The sequence below is a fragment of the Dysidea avara genome, chromosome 6 (assembly GCF_963678975.1).
Source record: "Dysidea avara chromosome 6, odDysAvar1.4, whole genome shotgun sequence".
NCBI lineage: Eukaryota > Metazoa > Porifera > Demospongiae > Dictyoceratida > Dysideidae > Dysidea > Dysidea avara.
The window spans coordinates 25,800,502-25,823,609 of NC_089277.1; the positions used below are offsets into that span (position 1 = coordinate 25,800,502).

At 38.8% G+C, this 23,108-nt stretch overlaps 2 protein-coding genes across 3 annotated transcripts in view; both read left to right on the forward strand.

Annotated features, from left to right (window-relative positions):
- Nucleotides 1-23,108, forward strand: part of LOC136257200 (serine/threonine-protein kinase DDB_G0283821-like) — a 113,433-nt gene that overhangs the window by 45,386 nt on the left and 44,939 nt on the right. The gene's annotated exons all lie outside the window — the stretch shown is intronic.
- Nucleotides 5,633-22,503, forward strand: LOC136257202 (probable serine/threonine-protein kinase DDB_G0271402). Its single transcript, XM_066050276.1, has 3 exons — nucleotides 5,633-6,628; nucleotides 8,574-9,785; nucleotides 21,997-22,503. Exons 1-3 carry the CDS (start codon nucleotides 5,717-5,719, stop codon nucleotides 22,363-22,365), a joined length of 2,493 nt encoding a protein of 830 aa, XP_065906348.1. The 5' UTR covers nucleotides 5,633-5,716; the 3' UTR covers nucleotides 22,366-22,503.

Genomic DNA, 23,108 nt, shown 5'->3' on the forward strand with positions numbered 1-23,108 from the left:
ATGCCGTAATCCTGTTTGATTGATAAATGGTAATTAACGTACTGAAATGGATTTATTCTATTATTGCACTGCTTTTTGTGATATGTTCTGCAGCCTATATCTGAGATAAGTATAGATCAAGTGGCATAGTAGCAAAAAACTGCAGTTAAAAAGGTTAATATTTTATATTTGAAGAGAACACGGTTGGTCACTTCTAATAGAGAATATCATAGGTGGTGGAGACAGACACTGTTTGCAAGAAAAGATTGAGATACTCTAATAGAACTGTCAAGATCTAGATTAGAGTAGTCACAATATTCAGAGAAGCAGTGTAGCAAGTTACTTAGCTATGTATGTGTAGTTATAAATAAGGAGATATATAAATTGGTGGGTCAGCAGGCTGTGACCTTTTTTTTTTTTTTTGGTCTTCAACTTACAGCTGGCCTGGCCCCTCATCTTTGGCCTGCTCCACCACCCCTGCAGAATATCATCTATAATAACACTTTCATAAACAGTGTATATAAAAAGTGTAGATATTTTGATTCTACACTTAAGAAAAAAAAGTAGTGATCATGAAATCTGTGGCAAATGGTGAACATCACTGCAAATTCTTAGTGATAATCACTGTAGAGACATTCACTTTTGCCTCAGAATTCACTACTTATTTTTATAGGCATACCAGCAAAATAAAAGGCATATAGGCTAGAGTGCTATGCTAGCATAATTATTTTAAACTACTATGAACTTCCTAATGGAGTAGTTAGAATGTTTCATAGCTCCCTACTCTCTAATAGAACAGTCACTTTGTAGTGAAATACTCTAATAGAGCGTTCACTGATTAAAGTACTGTAATGTTGAGTGTAATAGATCACTGAATACCATAACATCTGGGAAATTCCTGAAAGCATTTTGGGCAGCATATATCTGCTCAGATCTAATTAGCAACAGTTGTAATTACTGAATCATGATCAGCTATTGTGAAGCAGTAGATTGTTTGATACAGTACTGGTGTCCACAACTGTCTGTCACGATTGCTAGTGCTCTACTGGCCTGGTATGTAGAGGTGTGCGATTATCTAGATATATTCAATTATTGAGATATCATAAGACTTATCGAGATATGGATGATAGGTTTATTAATCTAAATAATAGTTAAACTTCTGTAAATTATTTGTATACCTGATGGTGTAGGTACCTCCTGGGGGCTCCAACTCTCCTACCACTTGGGAACAGTGTTAAGACTAACATTTTCAATTTTTTATAGTCTTCAAATTGCAATTTGCTCACTATACTGGTTACAATATTGCCAGTTTACTAAAATAAATAATTGTTTCAGTTATCGAGATATGTTAGATAATCGAGATAAGTTCAAAAGAAATATCGAGTTATGTCTAAATTAGTCATCGCACACCTCTACTGGTATGCAATTGGATTTGTACATAGTTTATGTATAATTATGTGTAATGAGCTGTCAGTTATCCATCCCCCAAAGGACGGTCATATATAATATGAACCATATCTTTGATGTTATTCTCTTTAATTGGTCTCTGTTCAGGACCAATTACAAGCCATTGATGTTGACTCCTGTTTAGTTCATGGCCTCGCACCATTCCTTGTGATTCTCTGGGTCCATTCATGTCCTCCCAGGAGTTTGTATGCTCTCTTCATGTTCAATTCAATACTGGCTTGGTGTCCCCGTGTTCTCTACATCTCTAGTTTAACTATTAATTTTTTCTTTGTTTTTAGTTTGTTAAACTATAGGTTTTAGAGATGTGAAAGTGGGAGTGCCATTAGGGATGGATAATTAATAAATAATCATAAACATCTCACAAGATACAGTAATGGTACAGTCTTGCATGAAATTTAATGTTTAATTACTCTAATGAGCATGATCACTATGTAATGTTTAGTGAGCAATAATATTAATGGTGCTTTGTATTACACAATGGTTAAGCTGCTAAAATCGAAATACTCTAATAGAGCAGTCAACTATTCTAATAGAACATTCGACACTAAAACTCTCAAGGAATAAGGACCAGTCACCAGCGAAATTGAACCTCTGTTTAATCTGTGCATATGTATTGCTATATACCACTGTTAAGTCTGTTGTACCAAATTAAACATCCTGACATACCAATTGCTTTTAAAAGTTACATCTATACCTTTTATATTGTGAATCAGAAGACACCATGCAATTCTTTTTTGAAAATAATAACTTGCTTATTTTGCATCTAAATTCTACTGAAATTTTAAGCATCTATAAAATTAACAGGTTTACAGCATCTGGAGGTTGTACTCTCAAATGATCAAGCTCCACACATTTTCTAAATTTTTCTATTTAGTAGAAATGTAAAATACCATAGTATGTTCATCCACATGTTGCATTGTAGGTTAATAGAATTAAATATCTATGATGCCAGTGGCTCACAATGCTTAATTATGCTTATTCAGTCAAAACAATTCAATCTCTCAAAACACTAAAATAATTTGTGAAAAACTTCCTGTGAAAGCATGCCCCCATATCTCCCTAGATAGAGCATGCATGCTCCATATACTGAGTGTGCTTTGCACCACTATAGTTGTATTAACCAGTTAGTGGCAGTTGTACTTTTTTTAGCTATGCCCTTAGCTTAACACCCCCACCCTTGGGAAATCCTAGATCCACCTCGCTATCCCTAGCTAGTTAAAGCTGTAGACCAGTACTTGGGCCAGTGTGTTGTACATATGTTGCTTGTTGTCTGGGGATTAATTTACCAAGAGTAACAAACTAACACTTCTAATTTGGGAGTTTTTCGGCATTTACTGTGATGTCCAACTTCCTGATCTGACATCGCTAGCACTCTTGTGGTCCCTATAAAATTATGGTGAGATAGGAATAAACTCTTTACCAATTTACAAAACTATGTCTTTTTTGCATCTTGTGCAACAACAATGTGGATATTATAGTAGGGGTTAGATATAGCAGTTTGGAGTACTCAATCACAGGATTTCCAACTCAAAATAAGAAGGCACTTCCTTTTGTTCTTTCTGGAGATTACCATTAAGATAAAGCTAATTTATTACTTGTAGCATTGGGTATCAGCATACATATAAGTTTAACAACAAAAGCATTCAAAAAGTGGTCATGTGACCACAATAGTTATGAAAATCATAGGGTGATCTATAAGTCATATTTCTTACCTTAATGTGACTCCTACATATTGTAGTGCTATAGCACATCCTGTATAGCTGTAATGGGATTGTTGGCCACGTGACCACATTTTTTGGATATAATATTATTTTAAAGTTAAAACTGCACTGATATTGAAAGCAAAAGACATGTACAGTTTGACAAGCAATTGTTTGTTTTATCTTATGGTCACTCTGTGTGAAAATCATCAAAAACAATGAAAATACTGAGAAGTAATCTTATTTTGCAGTGGAAGTCCTATATGAAGGGACGTTTAGTCATGTGACCACTTTTGGATGTTTACACATGGTAATTAATTATGCTGATAGTGAATGCTGTAAACAATCCAAAAACAAACTAGCTAGCATTATTTTGTTTGCTTTATCTTAAAAAGAAATCTTTGTGAAAATCTTCAGAACAATAAAATGAAGCACCTTCCTATTTTGAGTGGAAACCCTATCCACCAAAGCCAGCTCACAATGCAAGCTCTATCACTATATCCATTGAGATCACTTGTGACAGTCACTATAGTATGTTCACATTGAGCTGAATCCTGAAAAATAGCTAAAGATTAAAAGTGATTTTTTTCTCAAAAGAGTTAACATTTCAGCCAACCAGATGATTATTGATAACAGCAAAGGTGTCAACAACAGACGCATACAGTTTGGCTCCATTACAAGTTTGGGAAAGGGCTGTAATGGACACTGTGCTTATATGGCTTCCCCACAGGAAATGTATTGTGAAAATTTGATTGGCTGTAAATATTATGTCAAACATTTAAACAAAAAGATTTTGAAATATTTTTAGCGGATCAAGCAGTACTACAAATGAGCCAAATTTCAAGATTGTGTGTAATTGCATCCATGAGTTATTAAATGTTTTTGAGGATTCAGCTCAACATGAACATATTATAATAAGGTCCCATAAACATCCAGCCATCTGCACATGCTGCTGTCCATCCAAGATCATAATATTATATAACAGGGGCTAAAAAGGGGGTTATTTGTGCAGGCGCAAATTAAAGTTAGTTGTAACTGACTTTTGGCTTGTTGTAAATGGTGATTGGGCTAGTAGTAAAATTCAGGCTAAAGTAGCACAGAAAAGTATCATAGCACAGAAAATTAAAGTATAAAGTTACTTGTTATGCATCTTACTTCTCTTTTAGTTTACTACAGGCATTTGACCAAAGGTACCTCAAGATTCAATCTTGAGAGTCATTTTCAAAAATTTTCCATTGTTTTTGTGGCTACCTATTGATTAAAAATTTTCTTACAATCCAACTTATCGTCATGGCTTTTTTACTGTCCACTATTAATGCCTTAAAATCTAATAACAGTTTACTCTAAAATGTTTGCTTGTACAACTACTGCATACGTACATAGTTCACTATCTCTTGTTTTTAATTTCGTCCCTTCAACTTGCTACTTCCATGATTACTTCCAGATGCAATCTTGTCACAGCTATGTTCAAAATTTTCCTGGGCCCCCATGCAGACCCCCTATACCTAGTCAAAAATCATTTCCCTTTTCTGTTACACCTTATCAGTGATTAAGTCAGTCACTAAGTCAAGTCAATAAGTCTAAGTCCTTGAAATTAGGTTAGGTAATCCTAAGGTTGCAGTACATGTTGCTGTCAGACCTTCAGTGCCGACTGTAAAGTGTTAATAAAATAATAATTTCAGTCTTACACTATAAACCCTCTCCTTACTTTAACTATTTGGATAATCTTGACAATACAGAGCTCAAAATACATGTAGCTATACTTCATGCACAAAACAAATTTTGTTTAGTTTCAAGTATAACAACCCCCCGGGGCCAGTTGTAAAAAAATTGATTTTTAGCCACTGCTATAATAAAAGCCGAGACAAACTGTTCCAGAGTCTCGGCCTGGGTCAACAGAGTAGCTACGGGCTGAGTTTAATAGCTAGTGGTGTCAGGGTTGCAGACTGTGATTCCTCGCTGTGACTCACCCGTGGTGGCGTGAACCCCAGTCCACCCCAGGCACAGAAAGCCAAGGGGTACGACACCTCTACAAATCACGTACACCCTTCAGTACACAAATCTCCAGCGATTCGCCCACGCAAGTAATTAATGCTGTTTGAAAACTAGTCTCGAAAACATACAAGCTTACAGTGATACAATACTAGTTCTTAATCATGAACTAATGTCCTTCAGAACCCAGTAATAGCCTTAGAAATCACACTATGACAATCACGCGTGACGTTTCAAATCAAGTTTTAAATCCCAAATCCAATTTCAAATCACAAATCAAGTTTCAAATCACGTACAGAATTTCGAGTGTGTCGGACCCCTTGCAGAAAGCAGCTAGTGGTTACCATGAGTTTTTGAATAAAAGTAGGGCGTGGTTTTGGCTATAGTTTGCTGGGACCCATAGATTTTATACGCCCTATGGACCCATGCAGCCAGCCTCTGGGCCAATCCATGATAGAGGTGCATGACGTAATTACAAACCCCAAAGGCGTTAAAACTTCCCCGGCTGGTGATTCCAAGAAGACTGTCGAGCATGCTGTGCTAATTGTAGGATCTAACGTACAGTAGGTGAAACACAGATGACAGGAAAGGAAGAGAAACAATTTGGTGGACTCGAAATAATTGGCGTAGAGGTTAGAGAAGTAATCGGAAAAGGAGGCTACAGAAATAGTAAGGTCTTTCAAGTTCTATATGAAGGTTCGCCGGCTTACGTTGGAAAGGAATTTCGTTTTACTGCATACAGTTCAGAGGACCGAGAAAAGGAATTGATGAAAAAATGCCAACGATGGGCAAATCTGCAGCATCCCAACATTGTTCGATTCATTGGCGTGTTTAAACAGTCATCTTCCATCTCGTCTACTAAGCTGCCGCTACTGGTGATGGAGAAGATGAATAGGAGTCTAAATTCACTGCTAAATCATAGACCAAAATATATTGCAGTTGAGACTAAACTATCAATATTATTGGATGTATCACTGGGTATAGAGTATTTGCACCACCAGACGCCTCCTTTAGTTCATAGCAACCTATCTAGCTACATCATTCTCTTGAACACTGAACAAAGAGCTAAGATCAGTGGTATAGAAGGAGTCCAAATTGCACCTGCAGTAAAAAAGTCGCAAACTGCATCATCCCTCTCTACAGTGATGCAAGAAGATTTACGTACTCAGTCTACTGATGTATTTTCTTATGGCAGTATAGCATTGCAAACTATTACCCAATGGCAACCAGTATCAGGTTCTCTCAAAGAGTATCAACAAAGGCATAGTTTAAGGACTGCAAAGAGAATAGTTGAGCAATATCAGTCATACCTTGATCGGGTCACTGATGATACCAGGCATCTCAAAGGTTTAATACTTTCATGTCTGTATGATGATGCTAAAAAACGTCCTACTATCAGTGAAATATCAAGAAAAATCAAGACCGTCGCAGAAGGGAAATCGGTGTTTCCCATCATTCCCTACTCTGAAGTGAATGGAGAAAAGAAAAAGGTACATGTAATTATGGCTTTATTGTACTTTGTGTTGGAGGATCAAAGTGCTGCTGTGCGCTGTATTTTCCATATTATGCCAATTAGCTGCATAACTGTATTGTATGAGTCATACAGTACAGTTATGCATGCAGCTAATTGGGCAAATACGGTACAGTTTTGCAGAACAGTTATTTAAGGAACATTCCGAAAACAATCCCACTCAGACAGCACAGTTTATCATGTGCATGATATTGTATGTAAATTGCTAAAACTAACTAGACTAATCCTACCAGTTGGTTCTGGACTAGAAATAGATTACATGAACACTTACTGACAGTCTCATCACGGGAAATTGAAGCAACAATCCCACATAGGCAACACGATAGATCACATGAATGACACTGTCTAACTCTAAATCTTGACAAACTAATCTTACCAGTTTGTTCAACAACTACAAATAAATTATATGACAACTTACTGATAATCTAATCACCAAAAAATTGAACTAATTTGATAGTCTAATCACCAAAAAATTGAACTAATTCAGGTATTCAAGAAAATCATTCCAAGCAAGACGACCAAAAGAAGTACAATGAAACACTGAAAGCAATGCCTATGCTTGTGTGTACAAAAAAACAGAGTGTCTCGAGGCAATATGGCACTCAGCTTCGCCTCGTGCTGTATTGGTCTCTTGACACACACCCTTGTGCTGTATTTCCGTACACACATGCGTAACGCTTTAATTAAACTTTTGTCATGGCTACAGGATAGACCATGTATAGGAATTGCTTTAGGTATACATTTACTATCATAGCAGTGCCTTTTGATGGTTTGAAAACAAAAGAGTAATAATGGCTATAGAATTACAAAGCAAAATCCAAGGAACTGTAAAATCTCTGCATCGAGTTTGTAACTGTCACCTCAGGGTACATATCAAAACTAGTCTGTACATTTTGTCAAATGAAGCCATATGCGTATTTCGTTTTTTCAATACATTTAGTACACAAAACACATGTTTTTAAAGCGTAAAGTTTCATTACACCTTACATATTAGACTTTTCCAAAAAAAAACGGGTGGAATTAACAATTTCTAACCTTCAGCTTTCTTTTGTTCAATACAATTTTATCACAATTCAACCGGGAAGCCACTGCTCTTGCAGGCTGAAGTCCGTTGATTGCAAATAACTCCCATACATTGCGTATTGATGATTGTGCATGGCTCATTTATCGCAATGATTCTAAGTCACACATGGGGAAATCCCCATTAGAACGGGTAGCATTATTTAGAGCAGTCTAGCAGCAACAGGTTGGTGTGAAATTTATGTGGATTGCGACAGTATTTGCCAGTGCTCTCGTGGGTTAAACGTTTGTAACAAAAACTCCATATATTTGACTGGACACATGAAATACCTACTTCCCAGAGAGCTACTTTTCGGATGCTACTCGATGCAACAGGGGTTCTAGTGGACTGAGGTTTGTAGTAATGTATTTTATATCAAGTAGGAAGAGAGAAGATTCTACTGGTAACTCAGAGTCAAATTTTCGTATACGCGTAATTTAATTTTTGCGGTAAACTTGACACAAGTTTTGATACGTATGTTAAAAACTGGACAGAAAATACTGACAAGAATAGTTGCCTGGGTTTTAAACAGGACATGTTGACCTACCTAAATCCTTAACCAATAATCTACAAGTTTTATTTATTACAGGAAACTTTTGTGTGTGGTATATTAGAAATTCTTGAAAGATATGTCCTCTATTAGAGTAATACACTAATTAGTCCAATAGAATTAAAACTTCAGTGTTCAATAATCATCATTGTGTCTATAATTGTGGGTAAAAGCAAACCCCAAAGTCAGCCTATTAGCCAGCTAAGTCAGCCTGTCAAATCAACTTAGGCACCAGTAATTGTGGATATCTCCTGGGTACTATATGTATGATATTTATTTGCTATCTTTTTGCAGGTTAATACTTTAGAAAAGAGTCTTACAAGTAAAAACAATCAAGAGGAGCTAAAGACCCACCAAGTAAATGAACAAGTAACAATTAAAAAATTGGTAAGCAAAGAACTTGAACAGGGATATCAGCAGGAACATATTAGTCCACAAGAAATTGATCAAATTGATACAACAAGTAATGGTTCTAGACAAGACATTGCAGGAGATCAAGGTGATTTAAAAGACAATAAGCAAGGGAACAATTATTTGGAAGATACAACAGGAAATAAACAAGAAAAAGATAATACAGGAGGTCAAGCTGAAGAACAAATTAATGCGTTACGATTTGGTAAAAGAAAAGAAGAAAACAGCAATACACCAGCAGCCAACAATAAGCCACCACAAGCAGACAAGGAAGCAACAGGAATAACATCCCCACCAAGTGGAATACTGCCACCAGACGATCAGCTTCTACCAAAAGTTAAGCCAACAGCAAAAGGAAAACTACCACCAGCAGATGAGCAACCAACTGAAGTTAAGCCAACAGCGAAAGGGAAACAACCACCAGCAGATGAGCAACCAACTGAAGTTAAGCCAACAGGCAAAGGAAAACTACCACAAGCAGATGAGCAACCAACTGAAGTTAAGCCAACAGCAGAAGGGAAACTACCACCAGCAGATGAAAAACCAACTGAAGTTAAGCCAACAACAAAAGGGAAACTACCACCAGCAGATGAAAAACCAACTGAAGTTAAGCCAACAACAAAAGGGAAACTACCACCAGCAGATGAAAAACCAACTGAAGTTAAGCCAACAACAAAAGGGAAACTACCACCAGCAGATGAAAAACCAACTGAAGTTAAGCCAACAACAAAAGGGAAACTACCACCAGCAGATGAGCAACCAACTGAAGTTAAGCCAACAGCAGAAGGGAAACTACCACCAGCAGATGAAAAACCAACTGAAGTTAAGCCAACAGGCAAAGGAAAACTACCACCAGAAGATGAGCAACCAACTAAAGTTAAGCCAACAACAAAAGGGAAACTACCACCAGCAGATGAGCAACCAACTGAAGTTAAGCCAACAACAAAAGGGAAACTACCACCAGCAGATGAGCAACCAACTGAAGTTAAGCCAACAGGCAAAGGAAAAGTACCACCAGCAGATGAACCATTGGTGGGATTTCATCGTTCTCTTCCATATGCTTTCTCAAGTGATGGACTAGGTCCTAAAGTTATTGTAAGTTTACACCTAAAAAATTTCCCAATGCATGTGTGTGTGTGTGTGGGTATAAAAGAAGCAGTGAATGTGTGACTGTCCACATACTATATGTATATAATGAATAATTGAGTATCCACACGCACAATAATTAATCTGATTGTGCTTGTTTAATAAACTTTCCAAGGGTAATATTACAACAATCATATTTGCTTGTAACTGCTAGTACACAATGAACTAAAGTAAAGGCTAAGTACAATAAGACCCTAACGTTTAAGGGTAAGAGTGTTTATATTTACAACCGTGCCTCAGAGATCAGGACATTGCATTATCAAACACTTGTAGGGCTACAGCTACAGCCTTGCTTCTTTGGCAGAAACGCTTCGAATTTTGTGGAGAAAAAACCTTTCACAATATTAAATACCTATGATGTGTGCGCTACTGTCTTACTGTTTTATCTTTGATCCTTCTTTATCGTGGCCATCTCTCATGGGTATGGCTTCCATCAAGGTATGTACACCACAGCACCCCAACATATTGGAATAAACGTGTAGCATAATTGTAGCAAGCATGTGATTTTAATGTTGAGATACACCTCGGGATATGCTGCTGCCTGTTCAACATTGCCACTACATGCGTAAGGATTAGAGTGTTTGCTTTGGCTTGAAGGTGGTTTCTTTTCTGAGTTTAAAAACCGGTTGTATATGGCGCCTCTCTGCAGACTCTATGGGTAGCTTTCCCAGAGCACCTTTCAGGCGAAAAACAGCATAGTAGGCTTCATAGGCTCACGTATCTCGTCGTCTAGAAAGTGGGCATGACCTGTACTTACGTGAACTAAAAGTAAGAGCAGCCCTGAGGCTTTGTTGAGAGAATTAGTGGAAAATAATACTGTAGACACACTATAAAACAGTTGAAAAGATACTTCTGTGGGTAATGTGTTGTTTAAAGCAGTTTGTTAAAAATCCGCATCCTCAGGAACGTTTAGCTGTGTATTTCGAGAATTGCAGAGGGGGGAGTTACTAAATACGGTCATTCAATAAAAATTTACAAAAAAAGTACACAAACAAGTGAGTAGGGACTGCAGCAATAAAAAGCACTGAAACAAGCCACTGAGACAAAACACAACTGAATGATTGCATTTTAATCCCTACTTTAGCCTGCTGGCTAAAGTAGGGATTAAAATGCTGGCTAAAGTAGGGATTAAAATGCAATCATTCAGTTGTGTTTTGTCTCAGTGGCTTGTTTCAGTGCTTTTTATTGCTGCAGTCCCTACCAGCGTTGAAACCGGGTCGGGTCATCCGGGTCACATTTTCTCCAGGTCATCCGGGTCTGACCCGGTTTACAATTTATCCGGGTCTGACCCGGATTGGATCACATGAGAAACGAAATTGGTCGTTTGACGATGTGGAAACTTATAAACGCTATCACGTAGCTCTTTCGTGAGCCACGCCCACTTATCGCATTACCAACATACGCTCAGCCACGCCCATTTGTTAGTAAGTGTAGTATGTAGCATGAAACTGAGGGTATCTATGGTGAGGGGTAGCTATTGTCAGTAGGTGAAGACCTTTTTTTTTTTTTTTTTTTTGGTCTTCAACCTACTCAACACGAATCGAACGCTCAAAATGTAGACTCGTTCGCTCGCTCGAGACTGTAACATATTAGAATATACGCATGCGCATATGTAACACGTGACACAATTGTTGTATTCGAAGTATTTCGTGTAGCGTCTTTCACATGGTGTCAGAATGGACAAGCTAACGCCACCAGATCCGCTAGACTTGGATGGCAGTAACGTTTCTGATGCTTGGAGGAAGTGGAAACAACGTTTCGAACTCTTCTCACTTGCCAGTGGCCTCAGCTCGAAAGACGAAGGAATCCAAGCTGCGACTCTACTACACGTGGTCGGACCCGATGCTCTAGAAGTCTACAATACGTTCTCGTGGGAAGATGGAAGTAACAAAAATAAAGCAGCAAAAATACTGGAGAAATTCGAAGCATATTGTGTGCCACGGAGAAACATCACGTGGGAAAGACATATGTTCAATACGCGCGACCAACATGACGGAGAAACAATCGACCAGTATGTCACAGACCTCAAGACCAAAGCCCAAACATGCGAGTTTAAAGATCTTAAGGACAGCTTAATAAGAGACAGAATAGTGTGTGGCATACACTGTGACAAAACACGCAGCAGACTCCTCAGAGAACCTGATTTAACCTTGCAGAAGGCAGTTGACATATGTAGGGCAAATGAAACGACATCATCCCAAATGAAGCTGTTCACCGGTGACCAAACTAATGGTCTACCTGCCATTCATGGAATACGGTCTCAGAGCAAACAAGTTCAAAAGGTATCTTGTGACCAATGTGGAGGTTGGCACACCAAGCAACAAATCTGTCCTGCATTTGGAGCAGAATGTCGAAAATGTGGCCGAAGAAACCATTTTGCCAAAGTATGCCGCACAAGGGTAACTCAACCACTACACAACTACAGTATCCAAAGAGAGACACCTGACAGTGATGATCTGTTTATCGGCACACTCGGACAGGCTCACGGAGTAAAGGACTGGTCGGTTACTATCTTAATGAACCAACAGAAAACCACTTTCAAGATTGACACTGGCGCCCAATGCAATGTGATACCTCAGTGGCTATATTACCAAGTGTGCAAGGACCCACTCAAACCATCCTCGGCTAACCTAGTAGCATTTGGTGGCCATAAGTTACACACTTGTGGCAAGGCTAAAATACCATGCCAATACAAAGACCTGAATTACCTTGTCGAATTTGAAGTCATGGACCACAACGTTCCAAACATTCTAGGACTCATTACATGCATTGAAATGAACCTTGTACAACGCATAGACACTGTTGGTAACAGTCATGCTAATTTGTTTGAACAGTACTATGATGTGTTTGAGGGACTGGGGTGTGTCATAGATGTGCGTTACCACATAAGGATTGACCCAATAAAAACACCAGTAATCCATCCACCATGCCGTGTGCCCATTACACTCCGTCCAAAGATCCAAGAAGAGCTTGCACGTATGGAAAGCCTTGACGTAATAGAGAAGGTCACTGAACCTACAAGCTGGGTGAACAGCATGGTGACAATAATCAAACCTAATGGCTCTTTACGTATCTGCATTGACCCTCGTAATCTTAAAGAAGCCATTCAGCGGGAGCACTACCCCATGCAAACTATAGAAGAAGTAACTACGCGGATGCCAAATGCCACCTACTTCTCAGTTCTGGATGCCAGTTCAGGCTATTGGCAAATCAGCCTTGACCAAGAAAGTGCCAAGCTCTGCACATTCAACAGCCCATTTGGTCGCTACATGTTCAAATGCCTTCCATTTGGCTTATCATCTGCACAAGATGTATTCCAAAAAGTGATGACAGAAATGTTTGAAGACATTGATGGCGTGGAGGTTGTGGTTGACGACATTCTTGTATGGGGAGCAACTGAGGCTGAGCATGATGCTGGGCTGATTAAAGTCCTCAACAGAGCTCGCCTACGAAACCTGAAATTGAACAAAGCTAAGTGCCAATTCAAGAAACAAGAAATCACTTACCTGGGACATGTCCTGACTAAAGATGGATTGAAGCCAGACCCCAAGAAAACACAGGCGATTAATGATATGACACCTCCAACAAGCAAAGAGGCCCTACAACGTTTCCTTGGCATGATCACATACTTATCCAAATTCATTCCTAACCTCTCACAAACTGCAGCACCTCTTAGAGCACTGCTAGAAAAGGATGCAAAATGGCAGTGGCATCCGGAACACCTACAAAGCTTTTCGACATTAAAACGCCTAGCCAGCAGTGCTCCTGTTCTTGCATACTTCAATCCCAGGCAACCAGTCAAACTCTCAGTTGATGCCAGCTCCAAGGGTCTAGGTGCTGTCCTTCTCCAAAATGACCACCCTATAGCGTATGCTTCAAGAGCCCTTACAGACACTCAACAACGGTATGCTCAGATTGAGAAAGAGATTCTCGCTATAGTATTTGGCTGCACAAAATTCCATGACTACATCTATGGCATGCCTGATGTTGAGGTAGAAAGCGACCACAAACCACTTGAAGCAATCCTAAGAAAACCTCTCCACCAAGCCCCATTAAGGCTACAGAAGATGATAATGACTACACAAAAGTATTCACTCAACGTTACTTACCGACCAGGCAAGCAACTTGTATTAGCTGACACACTATCACGAGCTTTCCTACCAGAATGTGGAGAATCAATAGAAGAGAAATTTGACATCAACGTTTTACAAACTTTGCCTATCTCCGAAACAAAGCTAGACCAACTAAGAGAGGAAACCAAAAAGGACCCACACTTGCAACAACTAGCATCAGTGATTGCCACAGGTTGGCCAGAGACAAAGCAAGAAGTGCCAGCAAACTGTTTACCCTACTGGAACTACCGTGATGAACTATCAATTTGCAATGACATCATATTCAAAGGTGAGAAAGTCATAATTCCCAATAATTTGAGGCATGAGATGCTGCACAATATTCACAGTTCACATCTAGGGATGGAGAAATGCAAAAGAAGAGCAAGGGATGTTATGTTCTGGCCTGGGATGGCCGCCCAGATCCAAGACATTGTTGCAAACTGCCATATCTGTAGTACACACCAGCGAAACAATATGAAGGAACCAATGATATCGCATGAGATTCCAACCAGGCCATGGTCTCAGGTTGGTGCTGACCTGTTTGAAATCAACAACCAAAAGTATCTAGTTATGGTTGATTATTACTCGGGTTTCATTGAAGTGAATTTGCTCCAAAATGGAACCACCAGTAAGCACATTGTTACACATTGTAAATCACAGTTCTCCAGGCATGGAATCCCAGACAAATTGATAACAGACAACGGTCCACAATTTTCTAGTGCCGTTTTCAAGCAGTTCGCACAAGATTATGGATTCCAGCACCTAACATCAAGTCCACACTACCCACAGTCTAATGGCATGGCAGAGAAAGCTGTCCAAACAACTAAGAACCTTATTAAGAAAGCCATTCTAAGCAAAAGAAATCCATACTTAGCTCTACTTGAACATCGAAATACACCTATCTCCGATACATTAGGATCACCAGCACAGAGGCTCATGGGCCGAAGGACAAAGACTCTACTTCCAACCACTGCCAAACTCCTGCAACCTAAACTCATCAACCCACAGACTGTTCGTAAGGAACTCAGACAAAGGAAAACACGACAAAAAATTACTATGACCGCCACACAGCCACTCTCAAACCATTAACAGTAGGAGACACAGTCATGATGAGAGCAAAAGGGAAATGGGAACCAGCAACAGTTATTGCCATTAGTGCAGATGGACCTCGCTCCTACATAGTCAATACTCCAAGTGGACAAAAGTACCATCGGAACAGACGCCATCTAAAACCAGCACCTCGCAGTCTGGATGCATCTCAGCACTACACAGCTAATCAGAGCTATGATAACTGGCTGGATGAGGACAGTATTGCTGATTACAATGACATTGCTGAGATGGAAATACCAGCAGAACAAGACAGTAACCCATCACCCCATTTACAACTTCGCAGATCACAGAGAACAATTCGGAAGCCATCAAGATACACTGACACAGATTATTGAACTCTAATATGCAAACACCATAATGCACAATTTGTTGTAACCGTATGAGTGCACACTCAAACAACAAGGGAGATGTAACATATCAAGACACACGGTAGTGTGTCGTGCGGCCCAAGAATCCGGCGCGCAACCCCGTGAGTATATTGACAGGAAGAAACAAAACGCAATTTTCGCACCTCCGTAGCTCTGTGCTGCCTTGATAAAACAAGACCAATTTTGCTGTGTAGATTCCCTCCAACTTCAGTACTCCACATTCCAAATTTGAGCGAAATCGCTTCAGGCATTCCTGAGATATGCGACTTCAAAAATTGACTTAGTTTCTTCGTTTTTTTTTTCTTCTTATTTTTCTTCCTCTTTTCGCACACTTACAAAAACTGCTATAAAACGCGAACGCGTTATCCGATTGCCTTGAAATTTGGCACACAGAAGGGGGGTATAAAGGCGCATCTCTGTACCAACTTTGGCTGGAATACCATAAACAGGCAAAGAGTTATGAACGTTTATGCACGAAAAATAACACCAATATGTTGTCACGCCTACAGGGTAAACCACGTATGGGAAGAAGCTGAAAATCGGTGGGTAAATAGGTTAACTATTGAACCTCAAACCTTTTGTGGTTTGAAAGAAATCGAGCTAAAAACCAGGAAGATACAGCGAAAAAATCAACAGTATGTAACAATTACGCAATCGAGATTAGCTAATTTTTTTTTATTTTATTATTATTATTATTATTATTATGCTTGCCACGCCTACCAGATAAACCACTTGGGGTAATGCTTTGATAATCGCTGTACAGATGGAGTTATCATCTTAGAAAGGCTCTTCAATGGTGTAGAAGAATCAGACTTAAAGCCACGGAGTTATAACACGAAATCCAACTTGGTGTAGCAAGTGCGAGATCGAGATACTCTAATAGAGCAGTCATCCTAATAAAGCAGTCACCCTGAACAGAATTCAAGAGATCAGTTAGAAATAAGTAACCTGTATAGAGATCAGCTGCAAACAAATCACCCTATAGAGAGTTCAGCTACAAACAATTCACCCTGTTCAGACATCAGTTAGAAGAAGTTTTCTTGTAGAGAGTTCACTTACAAACAAATCACCCTGTTGAAAGATCAGCTAGAAGATGTCACCTTGTAGATAGTTCAGTTACAAAGAAACCACCATGTAGAGAATTCAGCTACAAACTAGTGACCCTGTAGATACATCAGCTAGAAGAAGTTACCTTGTAGAGAGTTCAGCTACAAAGAAACCATTCTGTACAGAGCTCAGCTGCAAACAAATCACCTATACAGAATTCAGCTACAAACAAATCACCCTGTAGAGAGATCAGCTAGAAGAAGTTACCTTGTAGATAGTTCAGCTACAAACAAATCATTCTGTAGAGAGATCAGCTACCTTGTAGATAGTTCAGCTACAAACAATTCACCCTGTACAGAGCTCAGTTAAAAGAGGTTTCCTTGTAGAGAGTTCAGCTACAGACAAATCACCCTGTAGAGAGATCAGTTAGAAGAAGTTACCTTGTAGATCGTTCAGCTACAAACAATTCACCCTGTAAAGAGATCAGCTAGAAGAAGTTACCTTGTAGAGAGTTCAGCTACAAAGAAACCATCATGTAGAGAATTCAGCCGCAAACAAATCATGTATAGAGAGTTCAGCTACAAACAAATCTCCCTGTAGAGAGATCAGCTAGAAGAAGTTTCCTTGTAGAGAGTTCTGCTACAAACAAATCACCCTGTAGAAAGATCAGCTAGAAGAAATCACCTTGTAGAGAGTTCAGCTTCAAAGAAACAATCATGTGAGAGTTCAGGTACAAACAAATTGTCCTGTAGAGAGATCAGCTAGAAGAAGTTACCTTGTAGAGAGTTCAGCTACAAAGAAACCATCATGTAGATAGTTCAGGTACAAACAAATCACCCTGTAGAAAGATCAGCTATAGAAGAAATCACCTTGTAGAGAGTTCAGCTACAAAGAAACTATCATGTAGAGAGTTCAACTACAAACAAATCACCCTGTAGAAAGATCAGCTATAGAAGAAATCACCTTGTAGAGAGTTCAGCTACAAAGAAACCATCATGTAGAGAGTTCAGCTACAAACAAATCGGCCTGTAGAGAGATCAGCTAGAAGAAATTACCTTGTAGAGAGTTCAGCTACAAAGAAACCATCATGTAGAGAGTTCAGCTGCAAACAAATCACCTGTAGAGAGTTAAGCTACAAACAAATCTCCCTGTAGAGAGATCAGCTAGAAGAAGTCACCTTGCAGAGAGTTCAGTTACAAAGAAATAAACCATGTAGAGAGTTCAGCTGCAAACAAATCACCTGTAGAGAGTTCAGCTAGAAACAAGTCACGCTGTAGAGAGATCAGCTAGAAACAAGTCACATTGTAGAGAGTTCAGCTAGAAGAAGTCACATTGTAGAGCTACAAAGAAACTACCATGTAGAGTTCAGCTGCAAACAAATCACCCTGTAGAGAACTCAGCTACAAACAAATCGCCCTGTAGAAAGATTAGCTAGAAGAAGTTACCTTATAGGGAGTTTAGCTATGAACAGATCACCCTGTAGAGAGTTCAGCTACAAACAAATCACCCTGTAGAGAGTTCAGTTACAAAGAAACCACCATGTAGAGAATTCAGCTGCAAAAAAAATCAATCACTCTGTTGAGAGTTCAGCTAGAAGAAGTCACCTTGTAGAGAGTTAAGGTGCAAATAAATCACCCTGTAGAGAATTCAGCTACAAACAAATCACCCTGTAGAAAGATCAGCTAGAAGAAGTTACCTTGTAGAGAGTTCAGCTACAAAGAAACCACCATGTAGAGAGTTCAGCTGCAAACAAATCACCTGTAGAGAGTTCAGCTAGAAACAAGTCACCCTGTAGAGAGATCAGCTAAAAACAAGTCACCCTGTAGAGAGTTCAGCTAGAAGAAGTCACATTGTAGAGAGTTCAGCTACAAAGAAACTACCACGTAGAGAGTTCAGCTGCAAACAAATCATCCTGTAGAGAGTTCAGCTAGAAGAAGTCACCTTTTAGAGAGTTCAGCTACAAAGCAACCACCATGTAAAGAGTTCAGCTGCAAAAATCTCAATCACCTTGTAGAAAGATCGGCTAGAAGAAGTTACCTTGTTCAGCTACAAAGAAACCACCATGTAGAGAGTTCAGCTGCAAACAAATCACCTGTAGAGAGTTCAACTAGAAACAAGTCACCCTGTAGAGAGTTCAGCTAGAAGAAGTCACATTGTAGAGAGTTCAGCTACAATGAAACTCCCATGTAGAGAGTTCAGCTGCAAACAAATCACCCTGTAGAGAACTCGGCTACAAACAAATATGCAGTGTAAAAAGATCAGCTAGAAGAAGTTACCTTGTAGAGAGTTCAGCTACAACGAAACCACCATGTAAAGAGTTCAGCTACAAACAAATCACCTGTAGAGAGTTCAGCTAGAAACAAGTCACCCTGTAGAGAGATCAGCTAGAAACAAGTCACATTGTAGAGAGTTCAGCTACAAAGAAACCACCATTTAGAGAGTTCAGCTGCAAACAAATCACCCAGTAGAGAGAGCAGCTACAAACAAATCACCCTGTAGAGAGATCAGCTAGAAGAAGTCACCTTGTAGAGAGTTCAGCTATAAAGAAACCACCATGTAGACAATTCAGCTGCAAACAAACACCCTGTAGAGAACTCAGCTATAAACAAATCGCCCTGTAGAAAGATCAGCTAGAAGAAGTTACCTTGTAGGGATTTCAGCTACAAACAAATCACCCTGTAGAGAGTTCAGCTACAAAGAAACCATTCTGTAAAGAGCTCAGCTGCAAACAAATCACTTGTACAGAATTCAGCTACAAACAAATCACCCTGTAGAGAGATCAGCTAGAAGAAATTACCTTGTAGATAGTTCAGCTACAAACAAACCACCCTGTAGAAAGATCAGTTAGAAGAAGTTACCTTGTAGAGAGTTCAGCTACAAAGAAACCACCATGTAGAGAGTTCAGCTGCAAAGAAATCACCCTGTAGAAAATTCTGCCAGAAACAAATTACCCTGTAGAAAGATCAGTTAGAAGAAGTTACCTTTTAGAGAGTTCAGCTACAAAGAAACCATTCTGTAAAGAGCTCAGCTGCAAACAAATCACCTATACAGGATTCAGCTACAAACACATCACCCTGTAGAGAGATCAGCTAGAAGAAGTTACCTTGTAGATCGTTCAGCTACAAACAATTCACCCTGTAGAGAGAGCAATTAGAAGAAGTCACCTTGTAGAGTGTTCAGTTACAAAGAAACCACCATGGAGATTTCTGTAATCAATATATGTGACCGGATTTGCGAAAAGGGATCTTCCACAAACATCCAATTCCATAAACGTTGGAGACCATAACTCAGTGTTCAAGTAACATATTAACCTGAAAATTTCACCGTGTATTCAGCTATATATAGTGGTGCTCACCACTGCCCAAATTTCAAGGCAATAGCTCTTTCCAATCTGAAGTTATCAATTGTCAAAGTTGGCAAATTGGATGTGTGTGGAAGACCCCTTTTCGCAAATCCGGTTCCATATGTATTATACAGCATATATAATTTGTACATTTACTGATAAAATATTTAAAGTACATCTACTTCATCTTTTCTTCTTCCTGTAGTAAAGAAAAAAACATAGGTTAAAAATGTCCCAAAGCCGGCCATAGGCCGGCTTTGGGGTATACAAATACAAAAAGGAATGAAATCTAATCCAAAACAGCCAAGCTGTAAAAACAGTGTGCGCCCCTCAGAAAGGCTATGGTGAAAAAAGATGTGAAATCCAAGGTGGCGGCCAAGAAATGGCTGTGATGGTAGGTTAATGGTAAAAATTTTAATAATGACAATTCAGGTAAATTTTGTGAAACGGCACAAAAATTCACCTGAATTGTCGTTATTAAAATTTTTACCATTAACCTACCATCACAGCCATTTCTTGGCCGCCACCTTGGATTTCACATCTTTTTTCACCATAGCCTTTCTGAGGGCCGCACACTGTTTTTACAGCTTGGCTGTTTTGGATTAGATTAGAATATACGCATGCGCATATGTAACACGTGACACAATTGTTGTATTCGAAGTATTTCGTGTAGCGTCTATCACAGAGACTAGCCGAAACACGTCTCGGCTTTAATTAATCCGGGTCAAATCCGGGTCTGACCTGGATTGCTATCCGGGTCTGACCCGGATTGCTATCCGGGTCAGTGGGTCATCCAGGTCAGCAGTAGTGACCCGGTTTCAACGTTGGTCCCTACTCATATGGAAAATTCATAATTTTTTCTTGCACTTGTGATTAATAGGAGTCTGGTCACAATTATGTCATAGATAATGAATGAATTAATGTACACAAAAATTACAAGGCCTACAGACATGTACTAGCTGAGGATAGAATCACCATCGTACAAAGGCACAAACATATAATAATTATGTCTATCCGTGCTGGTGACTGAACAGACATGCAATTTCTACATAACACACGTTACAAAAAAATAACAAGGAACAGAGGAGATTAACGAACACAGACATGGAAGATTGGATTCCTAATAGTTTGTGGCTGATGAAATAGGTTGTGAAATCACATGCAGGTAGCAGCTAAGACAAATGGCTGTACTGATGTTGATGCTAACAAATAGAAGGAAAAATTAGGAATTTAAATTGGATTAGGGATCAAAGAAAAATAGCAAAAAGTAGTGAAACAAGAGTGGTTACTTATATCAGCAGACATACTAGTGTTACTTCAGTCTAGCATTAAGGATTAAAAGTCCAATAGTTTCAGAATACCTTAGTGAAAGGCAAGGAATCTGATTCCATTCAACCTCATCTATATAAATAAATGCATACGTTATATTTCTGCAGCAGAAGCAGGAGTGAATACATAAGCCATGGCCATGATGTTAGCATTACTTAATTGCCCATTCATACTTTAATAATAAACCTTGACTGAACAAGAAAACATGAATCTGAGAGTAATAATTAATATTACTTAATAACTTGTGTCCAGCCAGTTGGGTTGTAATAGTGATGTGATTCACTTCATTGATTTGTAGTAACCACAGTACTGGACAAGCAACTGAGGAGCAAATAACACGAAACTTGTGTTTTTGTGTCCAGGTATTAGTAAATTCTTCTTTGATTTATCCAGGTTTGTGTGAGGTTTATTAACACCGTACACCAAAGCTAAATACAATTGACTTACACAGTTTGTGGTGTATATTGGTTTTTGTATAAAATGTGCAAAATAGTACTTCCTTGAAGCAAAAAGAGATGAAGAAATTAAAGGGCTTGTACTTTACAAAAACATACATAATTTACTCAAATTTGGTATGGAGGGAATTTGCAGCATAAAATTCATTCCATTTAAAGCAGGTATCATGGAGCTACGTATGTATGCATAAAGATTGTATTTTCTTTTTGTTGATATACAAACAATGTGATGTGCCAGCTTTCTTGGCCACAAGATACACAGTATTGTGTCATGATGTTTGATCAGTATTGGTGTTTAGTCTCAGAGTATTTGAATGCACGTATATTGCATAATTCAAAATATTTGTATCAGTTCTTCTAGTATGAATTGATTGAAATTTGTTTTTATTACAACAGGGGGGTGCTAAAGTAGAACAAACAGTTGATATAATGCAAGTAGTTGAAGAAATAGAGCTACTAAAGCAAAACGTGCACTCACAAGACAAAAAACTTGAACAGAAAAATCAGGAAATTTGTCAGAAAGACAAAGAAATTCATAGACATACAGAAGAAAAAATGCTACTATGGCAAGAAATCAGCAAGAAAGATCAGGAAATAATGCAGAGGAATCTTCTTATAAATCAGAAAGAGCAGATAAATAGAGATATGCAGCAGAAACACAATAAAATGCAGAAACAAATTCAACAAAAAGATGATGAAATAAAAGAGAAAGCTCAAGAATTACAGTATAGAGCAATCGTATACAACAAACAGAGCAAGAATTAAAACAGAAGAATTTTGAAATACGACAGAAAGATAAAACAATACAGCAGAAAGATGAAACAATACAACAGAAAGATAAAGAAATACAACAGAAAGATAAAGAAATACAACAGAAAGATGAAGCAATACAACAGAAAGATGAAGAAATGCAACAAAAAGATGAAGAAATTTGTCTAATAGGCCAAGAAATAGAAGAGAAAGATCAGCAAATACTCCAACTAGAGGATGACATCAGCAGCTTGCAACAGAGAGTCAGTGACTTACAAAAACCAACCTGGATTATTAAAAAGCATGATATAATACTTTCAAGGCAAGTTGTGGGGAGGGGTGGTTGGGGGTCTGTGCAAGAAGCACTGTATCATGGTTGCAAAGTGGCTGTTAAGTCTCTATGCCAAAGCATCATATCAAACTATAACCTGCAGCTGTTTGCTCGTGAGATGAATATGGCTGCCAGATGTCGTCATCCTAATCTTTTGCAATTTATTGGTGCCACTAGTACTCTTGAGGAAATTCCCCTTATTGTTACAGAACTGATGCACACTAGTCTTAGAAAAACATTGGAAAGAAATAAACTTTGTAGCAATCAAGTCGTTCCTATTTCACTTGGTGTTGCATATGGTTTAAATTACTTGCACAAAACTACTCCTAATGCAATACTTCATCGTGATGTTAGCAGTGCTAATGTGCTTCTTAACCCACTTCCCAACAACCAGTGGCATCCAAAATTGTCTGATTTTGGTTCTACC

What these genes read in the sequence shown, in the direction of transcription:
- LOC136257202 (XM_066050276.1), top strand. Translation starts at nt 5,717, where the DNA reads ATGACAGGAAAGGAAGAGAAACAATTTGGTGGACTCGAAATAATTGGC. An exon ending in TGAATGGAGAAAAGAAAAAG is followed by an intron (nt 6,629 to 8,573) that starts GTACATGTAATT and finishes ATCTTTTTGCAG; the next exon opens with GTTAATACTTTAGAAAAGAG. An exon ending in GACTAGGTCCTAAAGTTATT is followed by an intron (nt 9,786 to 21,996) that starts GTAAGTTTACAC and finishes TTATTACAACAG; the next exon opens with GGGGGTGCTAAAGTAGAACA.